The sequence below is a fragment of the Populus alba genome, chromosome 17 (assembly GCF_005239225.2).
Source record: "Populus alba chromosome 17, ASM523922v2, whole genome shotgun sequence".
Classification (NCBI taxonomy): domain Eukaryota; kingdom Viridiplantae; phylum Streptophyta; class Magnoliopsida; order Malpighiales; family Salicaceae; genus Populus; species Populus alba.
In genome coordinates this window covers 16,591,733-16,618,963 of record NC_133300.1, presented here as the reverse complement: position 1 = coordinate 16,618,963, position 27,231 = coordinate 16,591,733, and the positions used below count along the sequence as shown (strand labels likewise).

Below are 27,231 nucleotides of genomic sequence, written 5' to 3'. Positions count from 1 at the left end.
ATTTTGATTTAAAGAAAAAAATTGACCCGATTAAAATTCAAAACCCGAATATTGAATAAGGCCAGTATTTAAAACTATGACATTCATAAATTATTATTATTATTATTAATTCTCGTAGAAAATCATCTAGAATATGTATATTTATGAAGAGTTGAAGATGGCTTTGGTGTTCAATTAGTGACCACACACACCACAACTTTAATTAGCCAAAAGCATGACTTCGATTAAATTAAATATATTGTTTTATAATTGAAATTAGCTAATATTTTAAAAAAATATACTAATTTTGATTTTTTTTTAAAAAAAATAATTTGAATTAATATACTCGATTTATGACCTTGTACGGGGCGGATAATATTAAAAAACTATGCTTGTCATGATAAAAAGTTGACCTAAGGCCTAGGAGGAGGAACGGAAATTAACTCTTCCACCAAATAATTTATTACATAGATCCAGCCCAACCTATCACATTCTTTGTTTATTGCACCTGTCCTGTCGGATTTGCTAACTAATTAGTTTTAATTAATATTTGGTACTGTAATAATATTTGTTTTTAAAATATTTTTTTATTTAAAATATATTAAAAAAAAATTTAATATTTATATCAATACATCAAAATAATAAAAAAATTAATTTTAATCACATAATCAAATTAGCTCTTTAAAAATTGGAGGTATTTTTATTTTTTAAATAGAACATATTAAAAACAAATTGCAAAGTAGTATAGTTGAAAATAATTATAAAGTAGTAAACTGGAAATAATTATAAAAAAATTAAATTTTTATTAATTGTTCTATTTGGAGGAGCACAATCTACAAAAATTTTATTAGTTATGCTCTTGATAGAGCAACTGAGTTATGCTACTCGTAAATGCCGAGTTAATTGGCTGTGTTGCCATTTTTTTCCCTCTTTCTCCTTCTCCCTCACTAGACCAGCCATTTCCCCTTTTTCTCTAACGCTGCTAGTTTTTGTCGCTTCATAGCCTTCTTCCACCGCAATATCATCGCCCCCTCCTTCTTCACCCGCCGTCACCATTCCCATCACCTCCACCTTCAACAATTTCAAATTAGCACTTTTTATCATTATTAATATTGTGAAATTTATTGTGTTTTAATGATTTGTTAGGTTTCATTTTGTTATTTTGGGTTTAGTTAAATTTAGATCAATCTCAATCAAGTATAAATTACATCACGGGGGGACAACTTTTTCCTTCTTTCATTAATGGAAATTTTGTCCTCACCAAACTCCATACAGCTCACCAGTCTTTAACTTGTTCTGTCACTCACGCCACCATTTTTAGAGGTTTCAGCCCCTTTATCTCTCCTGTTTGAAACAGAAAGGCTTCCAATCCCCACCCTTCTCCTTCCCTTTCTCTTTGTATGGTTGGAGACATCTACAGTAATGGTTGTCAAGAAAAAATCTAAATCATCTGCATCTCCATGGTCGACGGAGAAAGGGAAGTACTCTAAAACCAACGAAATACATTACTCATAATTCCTTAAACCACAGTTGAGACATGCTCTCCTGCTCTGTTTCTTGCTTTCTGTTTGGTTTGTTATTCTAAGATGTTTTCTCTTGTCCTCCTCCACGAGCGAAAACAACATCGAGAAACTAAACGTAGATGAAAGGGCGGCCAAGACAACATTGAAATCATCTGCTGTAGAGAACAATGATGCAAATCTCACGGCACGCGATGAACTAACCGTCCGGTTAGCAGATTATCTCCGATCAAAACCATGGTGGGAGAGGCATCACGGTGAGGACCATTTCTTAGTCCTAGGAAGGACCGCATGGGATTTCTTGAGAAGAAACAACGACTTTGGAAACTCTCTCCTAAATCTGCCAGACGTGCAAAACATGTCGGTGCTGACCGTAGAGCGAAACCCTTGGGATCTAGTCCACAACCAACGTGGCATCCCTTACCCTTCCTATTTCCACCCGTACACGTCACACGATATGATGACGTGGCAGAACAAGATGAGACAATCAAGTAGGCCCCGCCTTTTGTCCTTTTTAGGGGGGCCACGTAGAGGAGTTGAGAAAGCTGCTGCAAGGGACGAGTTAAGGCGATGCAGCGAGTCAGGTCGATCCGAGCTTCTAAAATAAAATGCAAGGTAGTATAACTGGAAAAAAAATTACAAAGTAGTGCATAGAAATTAAAAAAATAAAACCGTATATATACTTTTATTAATTGGACAGCTAAGAAACAAATCAACAAAAACTCTTAAGTATTTTTATAAAAAATTGATTTTTTAAAATTTTTTATTTTAAATTAATTTTTATGTTTTTATATCTTTTTAATATTCTATATCAAAAATATTTTTTAAAAAATAATTACCAATATTCTCTCGAATACTTCGTATAAAGCAACTTGGTTACGTTACTTTTAAATGCAAGGTCAACGGGTTACACTGCTCCCAATAGTATAACAATTAAAATTAATAGGTTGTGTGAATAGGAGGAGAATTTCCGACCACTCTAAAATTTTCCCTCACTAGACTAGAAATTTTCCCTCTCCTTGACGCAAGTTTCCCTTGCTTCCTTCCACCATAAAATCATGTCAATTTTTTTTTATCATATTTTTTTTAAAAAAATAATGTTATTTTTACCTCTTATATAATAATAAAAAAAATTGTAAATGACCCCGGTAGCTCTGATTATTCAACCTAACATGTGACCCAAGATATGATGAGGGTTGACTTCCGGGTTGAGTTTTAAAAGCAAGATAAAAAAAAATAAACTTCAAATACAATATGAAAATTCAATGAAATTAACAATGGGGGATGAAAATTCCAAAAAAATAATCAAGAAGAGAACTCAAAATAAAAGAAAGTGCAATCACAAAAATAAAAATCAAATTCAACAGGAAAAAAAAAAAGAATAAAAATCAAATTATTAGGGATGAAATTAAAAAAATAAAATCAAATTAGAAAAAAAATTTAAAAAAATAAATAGGAATAAAAAAAAATGAGGATTAAATTTGAAAAAAATAATAACAAATCAAATGTTAAGAGATGAAATTGAAAAACAACTAAATCAAATTCAATACAATTAAAAGATTAAGGACAACTTTGTAATTTTGCAAGGTCAGCATACCTTTTGAGGTTGAGGAAAGAGCAAAAGAAGAAAGGAGAAAAACTATTGCCAAAGCTTTGTTGTGCCCTTACAACTAACACGCGTCAACCCATTATGTAAAGGGGTGGTGCGCCGCTTCAAATGTTGTCTTGAAGGCAACCAACCACTGGGAGGCGCTGCACACACCCCTCGAAGGGTGCTGGCGCTCCCCACCTACTAATGTGTGCTTTATATGCGCCCCCATATTTTTTTTTTTTTTATTTATAAAACAATCATAACACTCTTGACCCTATGCGATAATTGCAAAAAACCCGAGGTCAAAAAATAAAAAATACTCATTTATCTTAGGAAAAAAAAAAAAAAAGTTGACCCAAGGGCTATGGGGTAATTAAACTGTACAAAAAAAATGAAATTAAAAAAAAACCTTTAAATATTAATTGTGTTTTTTGTCTTTTTCAAGGATATCAGAGTAATTATATTGTGCAATAAAAATACAAAATTATCCTTGAGTGTTTGTTCAACTATTTGGTTTTTTAAGGGAGGCATCAGTCATTTTCCTGTGGATTGCATTGTGCACAATCCACAGTAAAACATTGATACCTTTTAATTTTATTTGTAATTATATCAATTAGGTATAAATTGAATAAATTGAGTTCATGAATCACATCATTTATTTCTAAATGATAATGGATGAATTAGGTATTTGGTTATTATATTTAGGTTTATTTTGTTATGATAGGGTTTAGTTGAATTTAGATCAATAAGATATAAATTACATCAATGACGTATAAATTATATGAATTAGGGTTTGTGTGATTAGTGAGAATTGTTGAATTTTTGGAGAATTGGGGTTAATTGATGAATTGTTTCAAATTTATAAATTTTGGTGAGAAATAGTTAGGAGTGATAAATTTCAGGAGAATTGGTGAGAATTTTTCTTAATTGATGAATCATTTTTTTAATTTTATAATATTTTGATATTAGGGCTATCTGAATTACGTAAAAGTTTTGCAATTGATAAATTTTGTTGAGAATTTGTGAGAACTAAAAGTTTTTAGAAGAATTGGTTGATATTTGTGAGAATTGATGAGTTTTGTCAAATTTTGCAAATTTTTTGATACTAGGGTTTATGTGGACTATATAATTTTTTAATAATTGATAAATCTTGGTGAGAATGTGTGATAATTGGTAAATTTTAGGAGAATTTATAAGGATTGTTAAATCTTTTCATATCAAGTAAAATCTTTTGGAATTAGAGAGAATTGGTTGATGTTTGAGATTATTATGGGTCAAGTAATTATAAATTAGATTAATTAATTATTGTTTAAGATTGTTATATGATATCATTAGATTTTTTTGTTTTAAATGATGTCTTTTTTTTTTTTATAGTGATACTATTGTTAATAATAGTATTAATATGAATAACAATAAAAAAAAATGTATTGTTATTTTTATTGTCAGATTAGACATTTCAGTAGTTAAACTAAAATAAGTATGGTTTGCAGATAAGTTTTGAAAAAGACTCCTAGGGTTTGCTACACGACTGATCTTTGACTTTTGAATTTGCCATTATGATATCCATTTCAAATGTAATTATTGATATCCTGCGGCTCTAATTTTTAAGTTGATATCAACTTTAAAATTTTAGTAAATTTTAAATTTTTTTTTTTTTAAATGAATTTATTTTGATATCTTATGTTTAAAATAATTTTTTTTAAAAAAATTGAATATTATTTTAATATATTTACATATAATTTTTTTTAAAAAAAAAACAATCTCTATTTTACTTTCACATAAACCCTAAATTAATGCTATTGATTTTAAAATATAACCCTAACTTATAATAATTTTTGTCTTATCCATCCAAGAACATGATACATCTCATTAAATCTTACCTCTTTTTTACTAGATGATAAAAAATATTTTTTAAAATAAATCTTATTGCTTTACAATTAATTATATGTTTTAGGGTATAGTTTAATCACTATTTTAAAATAAAATATACGAATATAACCTATTCCTACTATTTTAAATCAATAAGAGTTTACTTCAGTAACATATTTATATTTATTTTTTAATCAAATTAATTTTTTTATATCCATGCATTTTATACACAACTGTAGCTAAAAAAAATTTAAAATCTGATAAATTAGAAAGAGTTTCAATATGCTCTTTTTACAAAAATCTTTTAATATAAGATTTGTTAAGAATTGAAATTTATATTTTTTTTCAATTTATTTTTTATAAGGTTATGTAAATCTTATGATCTAAGCCGTAGATTTGACAAGTTTACTTGAATTTTTTTTTCATCATTTAATATTTAATTAATTGAAAATTATGCTTCGTGATTTGTTTTAATTTAAATTTTATGAGTTATCCCCGTCTCATGAAGCGGGTCACGAGTTTTGCGGGTTAACCCAAGTTAACTCAAGTTATTTTTTATATATATTTTTTTAAATTGAATCTTTCAAAACTAGATTGATTGGGAATTTAACTTCATAATTTATTTTAATTTACTTTCTATTGGATTATTTTGATCTTATGACTCGATTCATAATTTTAGTATGTTAATTCGGATTGAATTGAGTTACATTTTTTGTCTTTTTTTGAATTGAGTTTTTTTCAATTTTATCTTTCAGCATTGAGTTTATTCAAAATTAAGCTTCATAATTGTTTTATATATATATATATATATTTTATATATATATAGATTATTATGGTCTTTTGACTATGCATGCAAAATGATAGGTTAACCCAAGTTGACCTGATTCAATCCAATATTTTATCGTTTTCAATATTTATAAAAGAAATCTCATTTTAAATATTTATTTTAAATCAAACTTACTTCTTTATCGCTCATTTAGGTTGTTTTTGAACTCGTTAAGTTGATCGAGCCATGTCGAGTCAATCCTCACATGGTCTTAAAAAAAAAATCTTTACTAGAAAAAACATTAACAATGCCTAAATATTTTTTGTTTCTTTAAAAAAAAAAAATAATTAATCTACAGCGTGAACGCATGCCAGCAATCTAGTTAAATACTAATCCATTAACTAGCAACAAAATCACCTATGAGATGATAATTTTTTTTTTAAAAGAAAAAATATGTATTGTATTCTTTTATTTGATATCTAGTTATTATTTATTTTCATTTTATTTATTTATTTGTTCATTTATTTTGGTGAGAATGCATTCTAGGAATTTTTTTAAGTTTCAGGACATATTTTCTTTGTATTATAATATTAGTTGATTTGGACTGGATCAGTCTAACCCTAAAAAATCCATTGAGAATAAATGATTCTATTTACTAATAGACAAAATTTGAGATACAATCAAGAAAATAGGCTTAAAACTTTAAAAGTTCAGTTTACTATTCATCATTCTCTGAAGCCTATTCTTATCCAGGAATCTCTCGTTAGGGTTATATATTTTCTCTTCAATAGAACCTTCTTCTTATCCAGGAATCTCTCGTTATCAGCAAGGATTTCTGGATTAGGACTCCCTTGTCCATTTTTGCATTCCTAAATCTTCCTCCCATGGGCAACACCTAGTTATGATACTCTGCAAAAGTCTAGGTGTGGTAGGAAAAGCTTTCACAAGTACGTTTCCAGAGCAAATCTGCGTTGGGAGGTCTTAAACCGTGGATGAAAGTAAGTTGCTGGCAATAAACAAAAAGCAGAGGAACACAAGGAAAAAAGCAAGACTCAGCAGGAATAAGTGGATTGGTGATTTTCATTGCTATAATATATATAAATACAAATATGGACTCTGAGGATACAAAATGCGGCAGCCATACACGTGAAATCGTGTTAGCTGACAATGAAAGCAGTAACAAGTGAAGGGAAGAGAATGTACATGGATTGGCAGTGGCAATTCTTGCTGAGATTGGATAAGGTCTCAATCAAGGGTCTCAAGATCCAACCAATGAGCACCATCACTCTTTAAATCAGCTACAACAAATTCCATGTTATAGATTGGAAATTTAGGAATTTTGATGCATCTGGGGACTAAACATAACCCCCAGGATCTCTGCTCCTCCAGCTACTCTGGGTGTGATCAAAAAAATCTGAGCTGTAGTCTTGGCTACCAAATGCCAACCTCTGAAACATTCTGATTTGTGCAGAGTGTTGTCTTGAATCAAATATTTCACTTTGGCCAGGTTTCATCCCGTTAGATAGATCCGATGACTCATCTAACAAGTCCAAGGCTCTCACCACCTAATATGGCAAAAACAAACAGCAAAACTATTAGCCAGGCTTGTCCAATAAGGAAAATATTCCACACAAACACATGACAACCTGACTCATTCGTGGCCTTTTTGCAGCTGAATGACGCACACAAGCTGCAGCTGCCTCAATCATCCGAAACATTTCACTTGGAACATAGTTCTTCTCCAGCTCTGGATCAACCAATGCTTCAAAGTCTTCATTTTCAAGCGCAGTGGTGAGCAATGGTCGAGCCTGACAATTTGGAATGCTCAATAAAAGTGTACCATGTCGTTAATGTTACAAATAGCAATATCTATGCCAAGACCCTGCCAAGCTGCGACCAAGCACCAATGAACACATCCTGCGGACTCGCAGTAGCTCACGTGCATGACTGACTTGTGTTACAAGTAGTCAACATTTTGCACAGTTCTAACACTTCTGGATTTGGGATTGCCAGAAATTCTGAGCCCAAAGAAGCTTAGTTCGCATTTAGAAAGTTTAATTTTTTTAAACAAGATGAATATGAAAAACTTTGGAGCTAGATTAGTAAAAGTTCACGTTAATACTGTGAAATTAGGTGCACAAAATTGCAAACATGACTGTACATAAAAGTTCGATCTTGAGCAATTGTTTAAATTGTGAGCTTGTAAAATGCTTAACTAATTAAAAGATAAAATTTGACATTCCTAGAGAATTCAAATAGGGAAATTAGTTCTCAGGGTAATAATTGGACGTCTCCAACATTTTACCAACCAAATAAACCATAAAATATTTGTACCTCTTGAATGTATAGCATCAACTAGAAAATGGATTGGAATGGTTATTGAACTTACCCATTCAACGAGGCTTTCATCACCTAGTGGCCGAGAAGCATCCACAGGCTTACGGCTTGTAATGAACTCCAAAAGCACAACCCCAAATGAATAAACATCAGATTTTTCAGTCAACTTTCCACTTGTTGCATACTCTGGAGCCATGTACCTGGAAAATCAATGTTCAAAATAGAAATAAAAGAATGTTAGGGCACACATTACCAGGACATCAACATTAAAAATTACATCTGGACTGTGCTATGCACAAAATATGTGAGTACAAAAATGCCATCTAAACTCCATCAGCTATGAAAAGAATACGATTATCCCTGTGTGCTCTAAAAAAAATCATACAGTTAAAAGCCAGTTTACTTCCTTTCACACAAACACGTGATTTAGCTTTCTTTTCAACCTTTGTAAGCATCACAATAAATGATAAAAGAAATAAGTAGTTAGGGCACCTACCCAAAGGTTCCCATCACACGTGTGGATACATGTGTGTTTGAATCCAGTTCCAGAGCTATCTTAGCAAGCCCAAAATCTGAAACCTGATATAATAAAATGTGCTTAATAATGAGATTGGAACTCGAAGAATTTATCATAGAAACAGAAGAAAACAGAAACATGTTCCAAGTGCACAGAGATGGAACATATTAGACAGCTTCCAAGTCTAATAATGCCAAAGAAAATCGTTTACTTGATAAAGGAATAAAATATTCCACCAGTATTCTGATGGAAAAAGTAATTGGCCATAGGGGCAGTTTCCCCATAGCAAAACCTGGTTCTTAGTGATATTAGGATTTTCAGAAACAGACATACCTGCGCTTCAAAAGTGTCATCAAGAAGGATGTTAGATGACTTGATATCCCTGTGAATAATTCGTGGATGGCCTGATAAACATCACACAAAAAAATGAGACCAAAAAGTCTTTCAATGTTGCAAACTTACAAATAGAAACAGATGTGAGACAGTAAGGAGAACATAGTGCATGAGCTTTTCTGCAAGTATCAAGTGATATTAACTAGTGTGATGAGGACAGGACGTCATATAATATTTGCAGGATGAAGAATGCATGTTGCCAACATGTTAATTCTGCTAACAACCAAGAACCACTTCAACTGTGCTTGTTCCTATTCAAATTACTCAAGAAGGTTTTCAACATATTATCAAATTGTTCTAGAATGCGTCTTGGATTTACACTTAATCAACTAACGATGAAGAAATTATAATTGGCACTTGTATGCCAAAATTTAAAATAGAAGGACAAAGCTTCTAGTCCTAGGAATCAAATCATTTATGTCCTCTGTTGTCAATGCAATTTCGTAAACATAAATTGTCAAGTCCAAGAAAAACAGGAAAATTACAATCCTCATGCAGATAAGCTATGCCACGAGCTGCACCAGCAGCAACCTTGACCCTTGTTGCCCAATCCATAAGTGGCCTGCCTTCACCTGCAAAGGTCTATAAGAATTTAGGAAATACTATTTGCCGTGGAGCTTCAAGCATGAAGCATGAAGCATGAAAACCCAAAATAATTAAAATGAAAATACTTTTACTAACATTAATTGAATAGGATAAGACGGAAAAATTAGCAAATAGCAATAGATTGGTAAGAATCCAAGCCAGCACAAAAACATCTAAAACCCAGTAAGCATAATAGCCTGTTGCAACCAACACAGTCACATAACCATTTTTGTAAAACCTATTCACAATACTTAGCTGCCGGCATCATAATTCAGCAGGTGATTTAGCCAACATAAATTTTCAGGAAAAAAAATGCTTTCAAGGCATAGGACATTTTTAAAAGATCTGCAGTGAAAATTCCAATATGATTGGATAATTTTATGCCAAGCAAATATCTCATGATAATTTGAAAGAAATATGTAACATGTCATATGCATCAAGATAAATCATTCATGGAGGAAACTAGCATAAATTATTATTTCATATTCCAAACTATGAGCTTACCGTGCAAATGGTAATAAAGAGTATCATTGGGAAGGAAGTCATAGACAAGCAGTCTTTGATTCTCGGATATACAGTAACCCACCAGTGAAACCAAATGTCGATGATGCACTCGACTAATAATCTCAACCTCTGCTCTGAATTCACGCTCCCCTTGAGAACCACCAATCTTTAATTGTTTCACAGCTACTTCTCTTCCATCAACCAGGACACCTTTGTATACACAACCAAATCCACCTTCACCTAGACGATTCTGTGCTGAAAACCCATTTGTGGCTTGGACAAGTTCTTCATATGTGAACCATGACCTTGAATTATTTATCACACCTGGCTCTGATGGTGAATAGATGAAATCACTGCCAGAATGACTGCCAACCAAGGGAGCTGGAGGATAAGGTTTTAGAAATAGTGAATCTGTAAAGCAAGACTTTCATTAATTCCCATCACATATCAGCAAGCATTTAAATATTCTTCCTGGACAACCTAATAGCATAAAAGAAAACATCATTACTTCAAAACTTTGAAGCCAATAAACTTAAAAAGAATATTTGGCATAGCCGCTCATTTGAAAAGAGATGATAAAAGGAGATAAATGTCACATTATGCTTTAATCCATAAACTAAGGTCAATAGGATAGGAAAACCAGAAAATGAACTAGATGATTGTTCTGGATCAAGTAAAGGCGCCAAAAAATGACAAGCCAAGTACTAGAAAAATAAATAATTATGAAGAAACCAAGACCAAGACAACTAAAGTAACTATGATTCAGATATGATATTGTCTAAAAGGGGGATTGGAAGACAAGTAATTGCAAAGCTAATTCAAAAGGGCTTAGATACAATCCAGCCTCCAGGACTTGTTTTACAGCCCCAAAACAATTTGTTAAATTGCTAGATGTCAACAGCGTGGATCAATGCATTAGAGATGCTCTATAAATCATTAATTGAACATCCAATATCATTTCATATCTCTAAACAGGGAAAGCTATCAGATCGGTCTTTGAGGATGTCTTACGAGGGGATTGTGTTAACAGACAAGTATCATCTTTCTACACTGATTGGCACATATCTCCTCACAAGGCTTATCACTCCAACAAAAAAGATTTTACTTCACTGAAGATCCAGATTTTGCATCAAGTAGCCATGTTCGATATCCTCATTCGCAAAACAATTACAAACTCTAAGGGCTTTTAAACAACACCATAACTGCTTCAGCAACGAAAATTTCTGAGAATCAATCAAAACTAGCTGCATGACCGATTACAATAGAGCAATGTTCAATAAATTACCTGAATTTTGTGAGGAGGCAAATGGGGAAGGCATAGTGTAACCAATATTTTCTCCTTTTCTTCTCTTTCGCTTTTGTGCAAACCACACACCCATCACTAGAAGACTGAGTGCTACAAACCCAACCACAATGCCTATTGCAACTGCACCTCCAGAGTTTGAACCCCCAGGACCACTGGATGAGGTATTCGCAGAGACATTGGTGTCATTAGTTGCTCTAGCAGTTGGTTTCTCTGTTGGGATAGAGGGAATGGGTGAGGTAGGACTTCCTGTTGCTGATGAATTAACTGGAGGAGCTGGAGGAGATATTGACGGAGGTGTTGATGAGGTTGATGGAACTGATGGAGGTGGTGAAGGCAATGTGGGTATTGGAGGAGGAGGAGAATTTGTTTTTGGTGGAGGACTATCAGATTGAGAACTAGGTGGAGGAGTAGTGACTGTAGGAGGTGCAGGGGGAGTTTCAGGGGACTTTGCTGTTGGCGGAGGAGGCGAATTTGTAGAAGGGGGTATCGGGACATTTGCAGGAGGAGGTGGAGAAGGTGAAACAGCTTGAAGGGGAGGTGGGGGTGTTGGAGAGGCTTGTGGAGGAGCGGAGGTGCTTACTGGTGGGGGAGGGTATTCATTCGGAGGGGGCGGTGAAGTAGTAGAAGCAGGGGGAGGCGCAGCAGGTGGTGAAGGAGGTGTTAATGCTGGAGGGGCTTGTGGTGGGGATGCCGGGGGTGATGGTGGTGGGGCAGATGGTGGAGGTGTTGAGGGAATTATTGGTGATGGTGGTGGAGATAGTGGTTGAGCTGGTGGGGAAGCAGCAGGTGGGGTTGGTGGTGGGGATTGAGGAGGTGGGGTTGCAGGGTTAGATGGTGTTGAAGGCACTGGAGGGTCAGTGGTCTTATCAGGCTGAGATGTCGAAGGAGGTGGTGAATTGGTTGTAGAATCTGGTGATGATGGTGGTGATGGTGGTGAAATAGAGATTGGTATTAAAGAGGGAGAAGAATCTGGTGAAGGTGTTAAGGAAGCCATGTTTGTATCTAACAAGAACAAGATGTCTAAATTTCTTACGAAGCCATTTCTAATTTTAGGAAAGTCGGTAACTAGAACCTAAATCTTAAATTGCTTAGCACACAAACATCAACACTACATCATCTGTCAGATACAATACTCCAACTATACAAAAGACTCGAGCTTTGTCAACTCTTCCACTACCAAATGGCAGAATTCTTCAACATATGATAAGAATGTACAAAACCCACTTCAAAAATTCAAGCAAAAGTAATTCACTTTATCTTTTTCACTGGGAAGACCCAGATCCTCTAAATCCCAGACACAGCTCTAAGAACCCAAATTTACAAAAACCCAGTTCTCAAAGCTCCACAACGAGCAAAAACCAGATAAAAAAACCCTCAAAACTTGAACGAAAATGAGATCAACTAAGCCAGTTGACTCCAAAACTATCTCTCTTTTTTTCAACTTTAATGCGCAAATGCAGCATTCCCAGAACACCAAAAAGACAGCAAAGAAGACACAGAAGAGAAAAGCTCTTGCATGTCTTTCAAAATGAAGATTTTTTGGCACTTTTGTTCCTTGCAAGTTGCAAACTGTGGCACCTTTGTTTCTTACAAGTTGCAAACTTTGTTTTCTAATGGCGTATTTTCAAGAAAGTATCTCTCTTTTTCTTGCAAATGGAGGTGTGTGTGCCCACAAAATATGCAAAGAACGTGGGGCAATTACAGAAAGCCAACCTTTAGTCTTTACTTCACATGGAGCAGGAAGGAATGTAGGATGGATCGATAGAATATAGTGTGTGTGTGTGTGTTTTTCGCACGATGAAATTTGACCGCAACATTTTGGAGATTTTGTCTGTTGAATTTCTTTTATGTGAGTTAGAGAAGAGAGAGAGAATTTATTTAAATTATTAGCAAATTGTTACCAGATCAAAATAATATACAGCAGTTGGCTCTGAAACATTAAAAAAATACAGGCTGAAGGTAACATTCAGAACACCAACAAAAAAAAAAAAAAAAACATAACACCATATGATATCACTAATCACATACTACCATGCACGGGAAGGTTTATTTAGAATTTTTCTTGATCTTCTAATTCCTGCAAAAATTAGCTGCCAAGTTGTAGCTGCTAGTTTTTCTTTTGGTGTTGTTTGTGGTGGGATCCTCTGAAAGTTGGTTGAGCTAACGATGAAAGCTTGGTCTCTTGCCTTTTATTTTATCTTCTTGCTTGTATATATACATTAATCACTGTTTTAAATTATTTGAATAATTATTTTATAAAAAACACACACTCAACGGTAAGATTGCTTATATGCCTCCGCATTTTTTAATTTTATTTGTTTGAATAGATAGAACAGAAGGTGGGGAGGTTTGGATTTTGCATCTCCTAGAAAATTAATATTTATTTTAAGATAGCAGTAAATTTTTTCCAAGAAGAAATTGAAATTTTGTTTATCATCAATGCACTAATTTAAGTCTAGGTCTATATAACTTGTTTAATCATAATTTAAAAAGAGTTTAGTCTATATATATATATATATATATATGAAATGAAAGCTAATATCCAAATACTTTGACACAATTAATATTTTTTTGTGTGTTTTATATCATGATTCACACATGAATCATTTGTAAAATTTTATTTTATTTTAGCTCCTTAAAAAATTATTAAAGTATATAAATCCGTTAGGTAGATTATAAAATTGAGGTAAACACTAAAAAAATAAATTATAAAATTTAATATTCACTAAACTAAATGTTAAAAAATAAAATTAAAAAATATAATTTTTTTTTTATAAAAAAAAACAGTATTTGACAAGAAAAAAACAATAGAATGGAACTGAAATGTTTCAGCTGGAATTTGAAGGAAATTTTCAGAATAGATCAAAATTCTAAGAAGAATAAAATTTATTCCAAATGCAATGGTACAAAATTATCAACCTTTATTCCCATGCATGTTCTTGCGACCTCGCCCACAGCTTTCTTCGGTCAGTATTCAGTATTCTAATATCATTTTCATGCATACTTTAATTTTACCAATATTCTTTTAGACACACCACCTTGAAGGATTATAATCACCACTCTATGTCCAAACAAAAATTGTAAAGACGAATAAGGCATCCTGATATGTGGGGAATTATTATTGCTAGGGCTGACTCACGGTGTTTATGAGAATGATAGAGATTATTTTTTAAAATATTTTTTATTAATATATATATAATTTGAATATTTTTTAAAAAAATTACAAAACAATGAATCGCCAAGTACACCCTTAGGCTATATATAATAATCTAAAATAAAGTAAAAGAAAAAAATAAAACCCTTAAAAAATTGTACCATCACAAAACAAAACCAACCTAAAGTTTTATGTACAGCTATTATGAAAGAGATTATCATGTATTTTTAAAATTTTTATTATATTTATTAGAAATTAATTTATATTTATGTTTTGGATCATTTTGATGTGTTGATCTCAAAATAATTTTAAAAAAAATATCATTTTGATGCATTTAACACCAAAAATACTTTATTCCTAACTGTTCCTAAAACTCAGATTACCAGCAACTCAAAATCGTTAATTTATTACAAACATCACTGAATTTGAATAAAAACATTTTATATGTTTCATTTGAAAACTTGATGCCAAAACATTTTGCAATTCTTTTTTCGAGATGATAAAAAAATATATATATCAGAGAAGCGATGAAAGATGACTTGATATTACGCCATTACCTCAAGTCGTCATCAACAAATTTGATTGCAAAACTTGAAAGAAAGATGTACTCAAGACAACTGAAACTTCATTTTCAACAATTTCGCCATTACCTAGTTCCTAAGCAAGGTTCCCACCCTTTCCCTGACTGGCACTTGAAGGACATAACCCCTTTATATTAATAGAATTTTGACCAAATAACATAACACTGGGATTATTGAAAATGTCAATTTCAATTTGAATTTTGAAAATGTAACTTGGTTTCTGAAAAAAGGGTCAGCAAACTTTGCATTTCGTTTTATTACCAAATAATTTCACTAACCTAAAAGGATAGATAATGCCTTACAAAGAATAAAAATAATAATAATAAAGAACTGTTAACTATAATACAATATTTATAAAACAACATTATCTTCATTACAAACCAGATTACAAAAAACTAAAAAAATATCAATCTTTCACTATTCATCAAGACATATATTACTGTAAATTGAATCAATGTAAAGATAATTATTACTAAACATGTTAGATGTTATTTGGCGTTGCATATATGATTGGGGGTAAAATTGTACATGCACTTCCTTTTGCTACAATATAAATATTATTTTGCCCTTAAAAGAAAAAAAAAATAATCTTTAACGGAGGGCTCTTCTATCATTTAAGATAAAAAAAGGAACAATAAATGTATAACCATATTGTTGGGAGCGAAAAAATATACATGTATAGAGAGGCTTATTCATCCTTTTCTTTTATAAAAAAACAATTAAATGGTAGAATTACCCTTGTAATTCAAAAAATCAAAGGCTAAATGCTGGGGAGTTTAGATCTTTTAGACTAGTTTTTTTTGTTATTATTGAATTTTGATAGGGATGTCTTGATAATTTTAGGTTTAAAAATATTATTAAAAAAAAGTTGACGCACGTGTCAGCATATGATAGTCTCTATGCCATTCAAATGGCATGTGAGAGCCTGTACATGAACCAAAATCATGCTTTCACATCAATGTTAGGAGCAACGTATTGTTCTCTTTCTAGTGGTATGACATGTGCTTATGGAGGAGGTTTGGTTGGGTTGTGATAAAAGTTTTTTCTTGTTTCTAGTTTTGTGGTATGACGTGTGAGAGCCTGTACATTAACAATATTCACCTAGTTTTGTGAAAGAAATGGGGAAGATAATGAGTATTGACCTATTTTTTCCTAGTAATCTTGGTTGTGGTTTCTTCATTGCTTGAGTTTCAAAATACAGTTACACTAGCCAACATTGTTATCTATAACTACTTGTTTTATTATTATTATTATTATAAAAAATAGCCTCACATACAAGATCTCTTGAGGGAAAAGAGACCTTTACAACTACTTAAGCTACATAGTCATTCGCGTCAACAACTATTTGTTGGACATTCTAAAAGAGGTACGAAGGTTAAGAAACAAAGAATTGGCTAAAGTGTGGTTTAAGTTATTTTCTAGTGAAATGTGATGCATGCTAATTGGGTATTTAAAAATGAGAGTAGAAAATCTCTTATAAAAAGGAAAAGATTCAAAGTGATCCCAACTAATCAATCATGCCATTTCTTTGTTCAAAGGCATGCCCTCCTCCCTCGGAGGATTCTTTTATAAAAAAACATAACCCTGTAATATTAGATCAACCCAAGTTAACCTTGAAGGTTGAGATAACTTGCCAAATCCTCAATACAAAAATAAAACTATGATAATCTCATAGAAAATAAATCATTAATTTCAATTTTCAATCAACAAAATATTAAAGGATAAAATTAAAAAAATATATTCAATTTTTTAAAAGGAAAAAAATGACCCTATGTGCACACGTACAGAAATTAAGAAAAGGAGAGAGAAAAGAAGAAATGAAGAAAAATTGTGTTGCTAGAGCCAAATTAGTCCTCTTACAAGTGTTGTCATGGATGTAAAATGATGCTTGAGATGAATTAAATGATACTAGGGAAAAATGAATGTTTGTGGCCACCACATGTGCAGCCGAAACAAGGCAAGCCTTTTTACATGTGTCAGCCACTCCCCTCCTTTTCTTTCAATTTAGCCCTTGAACACTAATTTCATTTTTGAATATGATCCTAAAGTACCAATTGTTCTAAATCAATGAAATCAAAGTGCATTTTTCCAAATCGAGCATCAAACAAGCACTATAATTTTTCTTTGACATTGCGAGAACCCAACATGAAGTCAATTGAAGCAAACCATAAAATCTAATATCAAATAAACCTAACTTGAAAAGATAAAATTGAAGAGCAAAGAAAACTTGATTAAACAAAAATTAAAAAAATAAATAAATTATAGCACTACTAAGATCCACATTAAATTTATGTCTTCATCTATAGTAGTTTCCTAAATATTTTTTCAAATCAAGTATCTACGACATAATAAAAGTTTTTAATCAATATTGTAGAAAGCCTAACATGAAGTCTTTTGAATCAAACCATCAAGTTTGATTCTAAATAAATCCAACTTAAAAAAAATAAAATTAAAGTGCAAAGAAAAATAAATGCAATATCTTGATTTACGAACTTATTCCCCTAAATGTTTTAGTTTCTTTTATAATGTTTCAGCTAAAATAGCAAAGCTAAATAAAATGGCAACAACTAGTTATTTAAAAACTATATTGGAAATTAGAACAACTTTCGGCTGTCGAAGTTTGTACTTTATCAATCACAACTCACAAGCTTGCAAGTTGCAAATACCAAGAATTACAATGCATCACAACGATGAGATCAGTTAATTTAATTGACCAAAAAAAAAAAAAAAACTTTTTGAAAACCCAACTTTCTTCTAAAGCCCAAACAATGATAATCCAAGTCGACCATTTGCATTCATCTTCTTAAAATTAGCCCAAGCCCATTCCTCTTCTTCAACTTCCAATATTTTTCTGCAGAGACATTCAGACAGTTACAATTTTACAGTTTTTAACTGATTTTGTCTTCAAGAATACAGGCATGGCGGGATTGCTGGCATGGGCAGCAGATGTCGTAGGAGCCCATGGAAACAACCATGAATTAGAAGAAGACAGAATCCCAATTGTGTTCACTGATGACCAACAAAAGTATGTTCAAGAATTAGATTCAAAGGCTTCATCTTTGAGCCGTACGATCCAAGATCTACGGCTTAGATTGCCTCCACCTGATATCTCTCAACGTCTACCTCATCTTCTTGCTCATTCCATTGCATCCAATGCTGCTCTTGCTCTCCAGTTGAATGCTCATTCCGCTACCAAAGAGCAGGTAAAAATGCAGTCTTTGAGGTAATCTGGGGTTTATTTGTATCTGGGCTGTTGTTTTTTTTTGGTTTTATTTATGGGGTTGTTGTTGAATTGTGTGGTCTTCTTTTTGTGTTTCTGGCTTATGGTCTGGGTCTTTTCTGTTTTTGGATATTGGTGAAGCGATGGGTTTTGTTAGTGTTTTGTCTTGCTTTTATGCTCTTGGTTCGCGTTTTACCTGTTATTCTCATTTGGGATATTAAGATTGGTTTAGTTTTTATGGATGGTTCTTCTTTTGATAAATATAGAAAAAATTGCAAGGCGTAGGGGATACGTATATTAGCTTATGTATTGCTGTCGATCTCTTCAAGTGGAGATTTCATTGTGGTTAGTTTTATACCCTTAAGATTTTCCATTTGGAAGTTTTGAATGATATATATGAATTTAAGATTTATACGACACTTTAAAGAGATTTTGTTACTGGATACGCATGTAATACATTTGGTTTGTAAAGAAATAGGTGATGGGTATTTCTACTTCGCTTTGGGCTTCTCTCTCTCTCTCTCTGATTTTTTTTTTTTTGGGTTCGATGTGGGGATATGTTGGTTCACTTCCTGAACTTACTCTTTTTTCAATCTTGAGAGTGATTGAGCTCCATATGAGAAATTGCTTGGGATCAGGGAAGTTGGTGGTGGAATTAATCTACATGCTCAAAGAAAGAGCATGATCTACAGGGCATGTAAATTCTTTTGGGTTGGGGTGAAGGTGATGGTGCAGGTCTAATCTATCATGTAGTGAGTAGTGACTGTGTTTGAGAGGGAGTTTCCAACTGCTAGGTGGTTTCAGGAGTAAAATGTGAATATTGCACAGATTACTATAGATAATTTGGACATGCAAAGTTCTACTACTGGGTGAATCAAATGCTCAAGTTGTGCTCTAAATTTCTTGCAATAGAAAGCCATATATTCAGCTGACTCTTGGCATTTTATGAATCTATCTAGGCAAAGCTCAATTAGAAGTATCTCTCTAAAAATGTTAATAGAGTTTAGTTCTTTTGTTTTAAAAAAGTGGTATTACGAGTTGTTAGTGGCAAGACATTCCATTCTGATAATATATGTGGCATGCAACCTTCACATCAGTAGATGACAACATGTGAAATGGGATGATCATTGAATTCGTTTCCTTTTCAAGTGAGAAACTATTGAAATAAAAACTGAAATTCAGTTACTATAGATTTAGGTTAATTTTTTATATATATATAATTTCCTTTTCCTTTGTTCCTGGTACACTGGAGGACCAAGCTCTGGACGAACCTGGGTTGACAGCATGGAGAAAGCTTTTCTTTTCCACAAGCCATAAGTTGACCCTATTAGAGGAAATTTTGATGTCCATTGCATGATGCAATTATAAAAGTCTCAGATTGTCACCATAAGAGTGCATTCATTCATGCAATGAAGGACATTAGTAGGATAGTTTTCAAACTTTCCTTCTATGTGCTCTAATCTAGTGGGGCCATAACTGGTAATGCCTTTTTATTGCACAACATTTATTTTCCAAATGGTTAAATTTAAAAATATTTGGTTAACTTAAGCATTATCATTTGCTGAATCTGTAAACTCAGAGAGGCTGGCTACTTTTGTCAATTCTATTTTTTCCCTCTATAATGTCTACTTGACAAGACCAATCTAATACTGTAAATGAATCAGCACATTTTCAAAAATGAAATTTTCTTTCTTAGTGTAATGTTAATTTGTGATGGTGAGCCAGTGACATGTATTGCTGGGAACCTGGATGAGTTCTGGTCCAAAGGCTGATTTTCATTTCTATATATTAACATTAAATGATTATTCCCTTCTGACCTTCAAGTATTTTGGATCTATTTTTATTACAGGCCCAATTGAGAGAGGTGACCCTTCAGGAAGAAAATGCCGAGTATGAAAAGGCTATATTAAATTGTGAGAACAACATACATGAGAGAATACAGGAAGCAGATTTACTTCTTAGGAAGTTACAGGTCAGACTTGCCTGCCATGTCTATATGCTTCTCTGATGAGTGATGTGCAATTTTTCTACAATCGCTTCAGTCATTAGTCATAACCATACATCTCCTGGTGTCCTGGCATTCTTTATTTTTTCTGCTTCAATAAATAGACTTTGTTCGCCTTTCACTTCCTTTAATTTTTTTTCTTCTGTAATTTAATGTTTGTTTTCATGTAATGAAATGTTAGGAAATGGATGAGACTGAACAAGCTTTGATGGAGGAGCTAGAAAATGCAGAAACTGCAATGGATGGTAGACAACACGGAAACTCTGGTGAATCAGTTAATGCATCTGAAACAACAGCTGAAGCTGGATCAGATGCAGAAGCTGCAAAGTCTGATATATTAGAGAAGTTGGATAACAAGAAAAAAGAACTGGTAGATTTGCATTTGTCTACTTCTTACAAGCTTTCTTTCTCAACTCAGCTCCTTTAGTTATAAGGTCTTGAAAATCTTCCCTAATTCTCTTCAGAGTTCATTGGAAGAAATTGTTCAAGATTTAGATAAAAGGTGGATGCAAGTTCAAGAGAATGCACTGAAGCAGCCTGCTCCAGGTTTCAAATATCAGAAATCTTCTTGAAGCTTGATATTCTTTCTTCATTTTGTGTGTGTGTGTGTGAAAGATAAAGAGGGGGAGCTGAGATCAGACTTTAGTTTACATTTCTTTCCTTGCTTTCTGGAAGGTTGTCAAAGGAACAAACTTGAGTTTGGTTTCAAAGAGATCAGCGTTTGCAAAGACTAGGCCATGGTTATTAAAAAAGTTTTTGAAATCTTAAAATTAAAATAGCGTTAATGATTCAAAACACTAACAATCACAGTTGGTTAAGATCTTAGTAAAATAGGTTGTTGAATCAGTAAAATCCCAATTTTACTTTATGATTTTACGATTTTGGAATTTTGGGTAAATAAGAAATTTTGGCTATTTTGGACTTCCATGAGTCAATGGTTTAGAGGCCTGAGTCGCATGATTTGATATGACCTTGGTGTCATGAGAGTACCTAATCTAATTCCATTCTGATGAAACCTTGTACCATAGAATGACTTGATATTCCCAAGTATGTTTGTCTACCTGGAACGACATTTTTCTTTTGTTCAGTGTGGCCAGAGCCTTGTTTTGCATGAGCACGGTGTTGGTCCATGGACACAAGTATGATTAAATTACATATCTATGATTAATAGTAAAATTAATGGTTGCAATTGTTGTTAGAGAAATGATTAGTTACTAATGTTGTCTAATGATTAATGACCTTGGTGTCATGAAAGTGTCTTATGTTAGGCTTCAGGGAGGATTACAACCTGCAGGTGGGGATTAGATTTGTTGTCTATAGTGGATGTTCCTTGGTGATCTCTGATCTGATTGCTAAATGGTGTTTCTTTCAGTAACTCTCTCACAATGTTTTGTTGATGTTCAGTGGTAAACATATACCTTTTGTAATCAGTGACAAGATAACCTATGCAATTGGTATTTAGTAGAAAAATTATCACTCTTGAAGGAGTAACTTGCACAGGGGAATTTGACTTGAAAGTGATTTTGCACAGCTCAGAGAGAGAAGTTATTGGATAAACAGCTTCATAGCCTAATCGAGCAACTAGAAGCTAAGCAGGTGGATTTTACAATTTTTGACAAATTGGCTACTACTTATGACTTCTGTATCAATGTGGAGTAGATACCTCATGGAATAAACACCAACTTTTCAAAATGGTGTCTTGTTTGTAGGCACAAGCAGAGGGCCTGGTCAGTGAAATCCATTTGAAAGAGATGGAGCTAGAAAGGTTGAATGGATTGCTGAGGAGGCTTGAAAGTAGCAATGTGGAGGGCAATACTGCCAGGAATCGGTTTGGAAGAAGCACCTCGGACAAGGGGTTTGCTTTTGCAGATTATATTGTCGACAAGCTACCGTATTCCATTGGTGGCCGAACTGAGCACCAACAGAGACTCATGTTCCTGAGGTCGGCTTTTGTTATTTACATTTTATTCTTGCACATTGTGGTTTTCATCAAGCTTTCATTTTGAGTCGCATCAAGGAAATTCATTTTCCTCTCCATATTTGAATGTGAGATATTTCCGTTGTGTAAATCATTATTCTGTAACGGAGTGACTAGTTCCTCATTCGTAATGCAGTTGGTTGCCTGGACTAATTCTCTCTCTCTCTCTCTCTCTCTCTCTCTATATATATATATATATATATATGCAAAGAAGCTGTTTGCCACTTCCCAATTTTATGATAGGGTACCGCAGATTTGCACATAAACGAAAAATTAATGATTAGTGGGTGAAAAATAGGAAAAAAAAACAAGATAAAGCAATAACATTAGAGGGAGGAAACAACATTATAGCTGTGATTCGTAGAGTTTTCGATGTTCTCAAATTGAGATTGACCTAAGAAATGTAAAATTTAGTTGGATGAGAACTTCATGAATATAACATAATCCATTTCCAAAACATTCATCATTATCTGTAAGTGGTGACATAATCAGTAAAATACAGTGGATAGTAACATGAAAAGGAGGATTAACGGGGTCCGGACCAAGGAATAAAGATCTTGCAAAATGAGCACCCCTTTTGCGCTCTATTGTTTAGTTCAACACCAAACACCAGAAGTGAGGATGACTGGGCTGTTCAATTTATTTGATACATATGTTTGTCCATGGCTTCTCAAAATGAAATTATTTGAAAGCTTCGGTGCTTCTCTGATAACAGCTAGAAGTAGTGGATTTGACCCCATTGGTATGTTGATTTGACTGTTGGTATGTGTAATGTGAGGGGAACATGAAAGCTTTTCCATGTTCTTGTTTCATATGTTCTTAAAAACTTCATTTACTTGTAAACGATAACCCATTACAGAACAAAGATTACAAAGAATAATGAATAGTGTTGATAAAACGTGTTGAAGATATAACAATATATTCATATCTTCATGAAATAGTTCTCTGTAGCTTCTCATAAAAAGATCTCCAAGCTTCCTTCCTCATCATATAAAGCAAGAACTCATTCCAAGTGTCAACGGGGCCAGGCAAGCACCAGTGAACGCAGTCAGCTACAGTCACATTGCTATGAGGTGAGCGACCATAATAGTTTGGGTGCCCATCTGGCCTCAGCAGCATTGCTTCTGTCGTTGCTAGTAGCTCAAATTTTAGACCCCCCTTCTTCCCTTCTTTCTGTGCTTTCCTTAGCTCTTCAACTTGTGTCAAGAAGAATTCCAAGTTATACCCATCAAACTTCATTTCCTCGCTTGTAAAGGGCATTGTCCTAACACAATTCCCTCCTTCATTCCACGCTCCATTTTCGAAATGTGAAGGAGAAAATGTCCTTAAAAATGTAATGCCCTTGTAGTTCTTTAGGCTTCGAAGGGTCTCAAACGCAGTTCGAAATGCCATTCTGTAGCCATAATACATTGTGACAGCAGTAATGTTTTCCATGTAGCAGTTATGACAACCAACAATCTGACCATTGATGTAGTATATAAGAGGACGGAAGAACCATTGTCCAGCTGAGATGATCACATAGTCGAAATCTTCAATCTGACTAGCCCATGCCTCATCAGCTTGGTCTAAGTAAAGGCTCATCAGGCTGTTGAGGGAATGACCATTGGGGTCTGCATCACGGGACTTGACCAAGAACGGAGACCAAAGAGTTGCTAGAGTAAACCCGTAATCAGCGTAGAACCAGCGTTTGAAATATGTTGTGTCTGCTGTATACCTATGAGAAATATCCTCAGGATGGGTCACCTGAGAGACAAGAGCAGGAATGAGAATCAAATTTGTATCAGAAATTCTTGGTGCAATTACAATAACTTGAATCACTCAAGATTGTGCATCTAACTTTGGTATGTAGAGTTTAGACACTGATCGTCTGGTCACCAAAACAATCACATCCCAGCAAATTCTGGTTTAATTTTAATGGTGCGAATCATTATGATGTGAAGCTTGTAACTCGAGCCATCGAGTGTGCTTGGTGATTCAATGCATATGAACATATGCAACGATGAGTGATTAAAGACTTACACTGGATAAGAGACATAACAATGATTGCATTTGATTCCTTCCTACAGAGTCTCCGACGAAGGCCATCATCTTCCCTCGAACAAGTTCCAAGAACTGCTTTGCATTAAAGAAAGGGAGCTCACATTTTTCTGGTCTCCACCTCCATTTCATGAACTCTGTATCAGGTCGACCAAATTTCATGCAATTGTGCTGGTCGATGATTAGGCTACAAGTTGCATCAGTGTAGTAAGGCCCATAAGGATAAGGAATCCATTTTCCACTAAAAATGTCACATTCCTTCACTATTCCTATGTTTCTCAAATCACTGATATCAATCTTAGGGGATGGTGGTGGTGAACGTGAAGTTGTCAACAGATAAAGAGGGACGATGGTGAGGAAAACTAGAATGAGGGCTAGCAGCAGCAGCTTTTTGGGGGCGATGTGCTGTGTGTTCTTTCCATTGGAAAACTCATTGTCATTAAACTTCATGGTGAAGTAAAACAACAAACTTTGCATTTGTGCACACTAGATGGGAGCTAAAGTGATGTTTTTATATTGTTTTTGGATATGATGATTCATTCACACAGAAGATTTCATTCCTAGCTATAAGATTGTATTACAATCAAAGAAGTTAAAGTCAGGTAAATAATCAAAATTAAATTAATAATATTTTTATAAATTCATTTAAATATGATATTTTTATTAAGATGAGAAATATATTAAAAGTTATAAAAAAAAATCAAGTTTAAAGAAGGTATTGAAAATAAATCAAATTTTAATATTTTTTTAAAAAAAAAGGAATTGATCGACCAATTTAAAAATAATTCATTTTTAATATTTGTTAAGTCGGCACATTAAATTAGAATTGTCTTTAGTAGTTTAATTCTGTTTATATAATACTTAAAACTTATAAATACACTTATAATCAGAAATATAATTTAATATATATAAAGAAAAAAATACTTAATGAGATTATCTTCCTCTTAAATTTTCTTCTTATTCTTTACTTTAGCTTATTGTTTTGCTATCACACCTTTTTTGTCTTTCAACAGATAATACACCTTTTTATTTTTGGTGAAGCATCGTAATCAGTAATTGATAGCAAGCTCAGGAAATTCTTAGCCTTTTCGTTTTCGCATCAATTTTCCATCGACATCCTTTATAGAGGTAAAGTTAATTTGAGCACCACTGCAAAATCACAATCATGATGAAAATGCCCTTTATTTTGTTGAAGCATCATGATGATAACTGAGTACTACTTGGCCTTTTCATTTTCATACTAGTTTTGCTTAGTTTCATACTAATTTTTCCAGTATTCTCTGTGCATAAAGGATTTAAGTACCATAAAGACTTGATTTTTAGCTTGCTTAACAATTACACATGCACCTAATCGTATTAACCAGCAGCAACCATAATGAAAATCAAAACCATGTGCATTAACTTTTCTCTGAGACACTTCTGATGAAACTGGAAATGATTCAAGCCAGGTCTTCAAATAGAGCTAGCAAGCTGAAAATGGTCACATGGGAATGGAGCTGCAGAAGAACTATAACATAATCAAACAATGATCTTTTACAGCAAGAAATTGGCAGCAATCACAAGGCTCATGTAGAACATTGCGCCACCTCATGGTGTTTTGCATTGCTGGTAACTTCAACTGTAAGTATTGGACTGCTCTTTTGGTTATATTTAGAGCCAATTGAGACTGGCGTGGCTTAGGAGCAAAGCCATGGATGATTGCATATCGCATTTTAGTGAAATTGGGTTCGTTCTACGCACATTTCAACACTTCTTTTCGGTGGAAACTTAAGTACCTTCTGCTTTGATAATAGAGTGCTAATCATTCATGTCATCTGCTTCTTTCTGAAATAAAATATCAGCTGGGACCTATCACACGTCTCCCTGCATGCTCATTGTGACAGCCAATGGTGGGACGTGGTAGACTGTTGGGTTATTAATCTATTATATCCACGAGAAAAATAATTACTTTAGAAGAAAAAGGAACCAGCGGTTGGGAATTAGAAGAAATGGTTGCCGAACCATTGTTGGTCATTTGGTTTCTCAGCTATCAGTCCAAATGTTCTTGCACATGAATTTGAACGATATTGTGTGGGTTACTTAAAGATGATGAAGTTATCTTAGTTGATGTTTAGATAAAGAAAAAGGAATATTGGACTTGTTTTTTGAAGAAACAAAATATATTGGGACTGCTCATATGCAGTTCATTCTTCAGAACCATACTAGAATCCTTGTATTTGCTGTCAGGCAAGACTTTTAGCATTTTAGCAGTCTAGAAAACATCAAGCACATTATGTCCCCGGTTTGTTCTGGAAGATCAAGAATTTAGGTCAAAAGGTGATGATTAAGTAGGGTTACCTGTCTGGCATTAACGGTGCCTGTGGGGTATGCATAGAACCTTTGATTAGTGCCTAGTTTTATTGCTGTTCATCTTCTCTGCACTTGAACAGGAAATTCTGAACTAGAACTAGAAGTAATATATTAACAATATTATCCTTCGGTTGATCGCACATGGCATCCACTTTATCAGATTTTTATGATGCTTTTCCATTTTTTTACCAGCCATTTTTCTCAGGAGTTTGGAGCATGGCCAAATGCCCGACACTGATTCAGAAACGATGACAGATATATAATAAACAATAAAAACTGGAAATCAGAACCATGTTCCTTCACACTCCACACATAAACTCCTCCCAGCCATTTTCCAGTGTGAAAACCGACTCAGACGCGTCAACATGCATTTTTTTTTTTGTCTGCAACCAAACGGCTAGCTCCTCACCACCTTTCCCTCTTCAGCATCTGAAGCAAGAGCTCGTTCCATGTATCAATAGGGCCTGGTAAGCTCCGGCAAGAGTCATATTCTCAGGTGACCAGTGTCCATCTGGTCCCACAACCATTGCTGCAGTTATG

General features: G+C 33.7%; 3 protein-coding genes across 3 annotated transcripts; 1 reads left to right on the top strand and 2 right to left on the bottom strand.

The window, feature by feature from the left end:
- Window positions 1–6,357: 6,357 nt before the first annotated feature.
- LOC118029702 (proline-rich receptor-like protein kinase PERK8) lies at window positions 6,358–13,150 on the bottom strand. Its single transcript, XM_035033611.2, has 8 exons — window positions 11,347–13,150; window positions 10,062–10,472; window positions 9,458–9,544; window positions 8,913–8,983; window positions 8,559–8,641; window positions 8,115–8,262; window positions 7,372–7,533; window positions 6,358–7,290 (listed from the first exon to the last, which is right to left on the bottom strand). The coding sequence occupies exons 1-8, from the start codon at window positions 12,359–12,361 to the stop codon at window positions 7,081–7,083; spliced, it is 2,187 nt and encodes a 728-aa protein (XP_034889502.1). The 5' UTR covers window positions 12,362–13,150; the 3' UTR covers window positions 6,358–7,080.
- Window positions 13,151–17,948: 4,798 nt separating this feature from the next.
- On the top strand, window positions 17,949–22,467 carry LOC118029705 (uncharacterized). Its single transcript, XM_035033612.2, has 6 exons — window positions 17,949–18,305; window positions 20,172–20,294; window positions 20,509–20,697; window positions 20,792–20,873; window positions 21,859–21,923; window positions 22,037–22,467. The coding sequence occupies exons 1-6, from the start codon at window positions 18,021–18,023 to the stop codon at window positions 22,331–22,333; spliced, it is 1,041 nt and encodes a 346-aa protein (XP_034889503.1). The 5' UTR covers window positions 17,949–18,020; the 3' UTR covers window positions 22,334–22,467.
- Window positions 22,468–23,179: 712 nt separating this feature from the next.
- LOC118029706 (protein trichome birefringence-like 19) lies at window positions 23,180–24,852 on the bottom strand. The gene is made up of 2 exons (XM_035033613.2): window positions 24,325–24,852; window positions 23,180–24,048 (listed from the first exon to the last, which is right to left on the bottom strand). The coding sequence occupies exons 1-2, from the start codon at window positions 24,817–24,819 to the stop codon at window positions 23,236–23,238; spliced, it is 1,308 nt and encodes a 435-aa protein (XP_034889504.1). The 5' UTR covers window positions 24,820–24,852; the 3' UTR covers window positions 23,180–23,235.
- Between the last annotated feature and the right edge of the window lie 2,379 nt (window positions 24,853–27,231).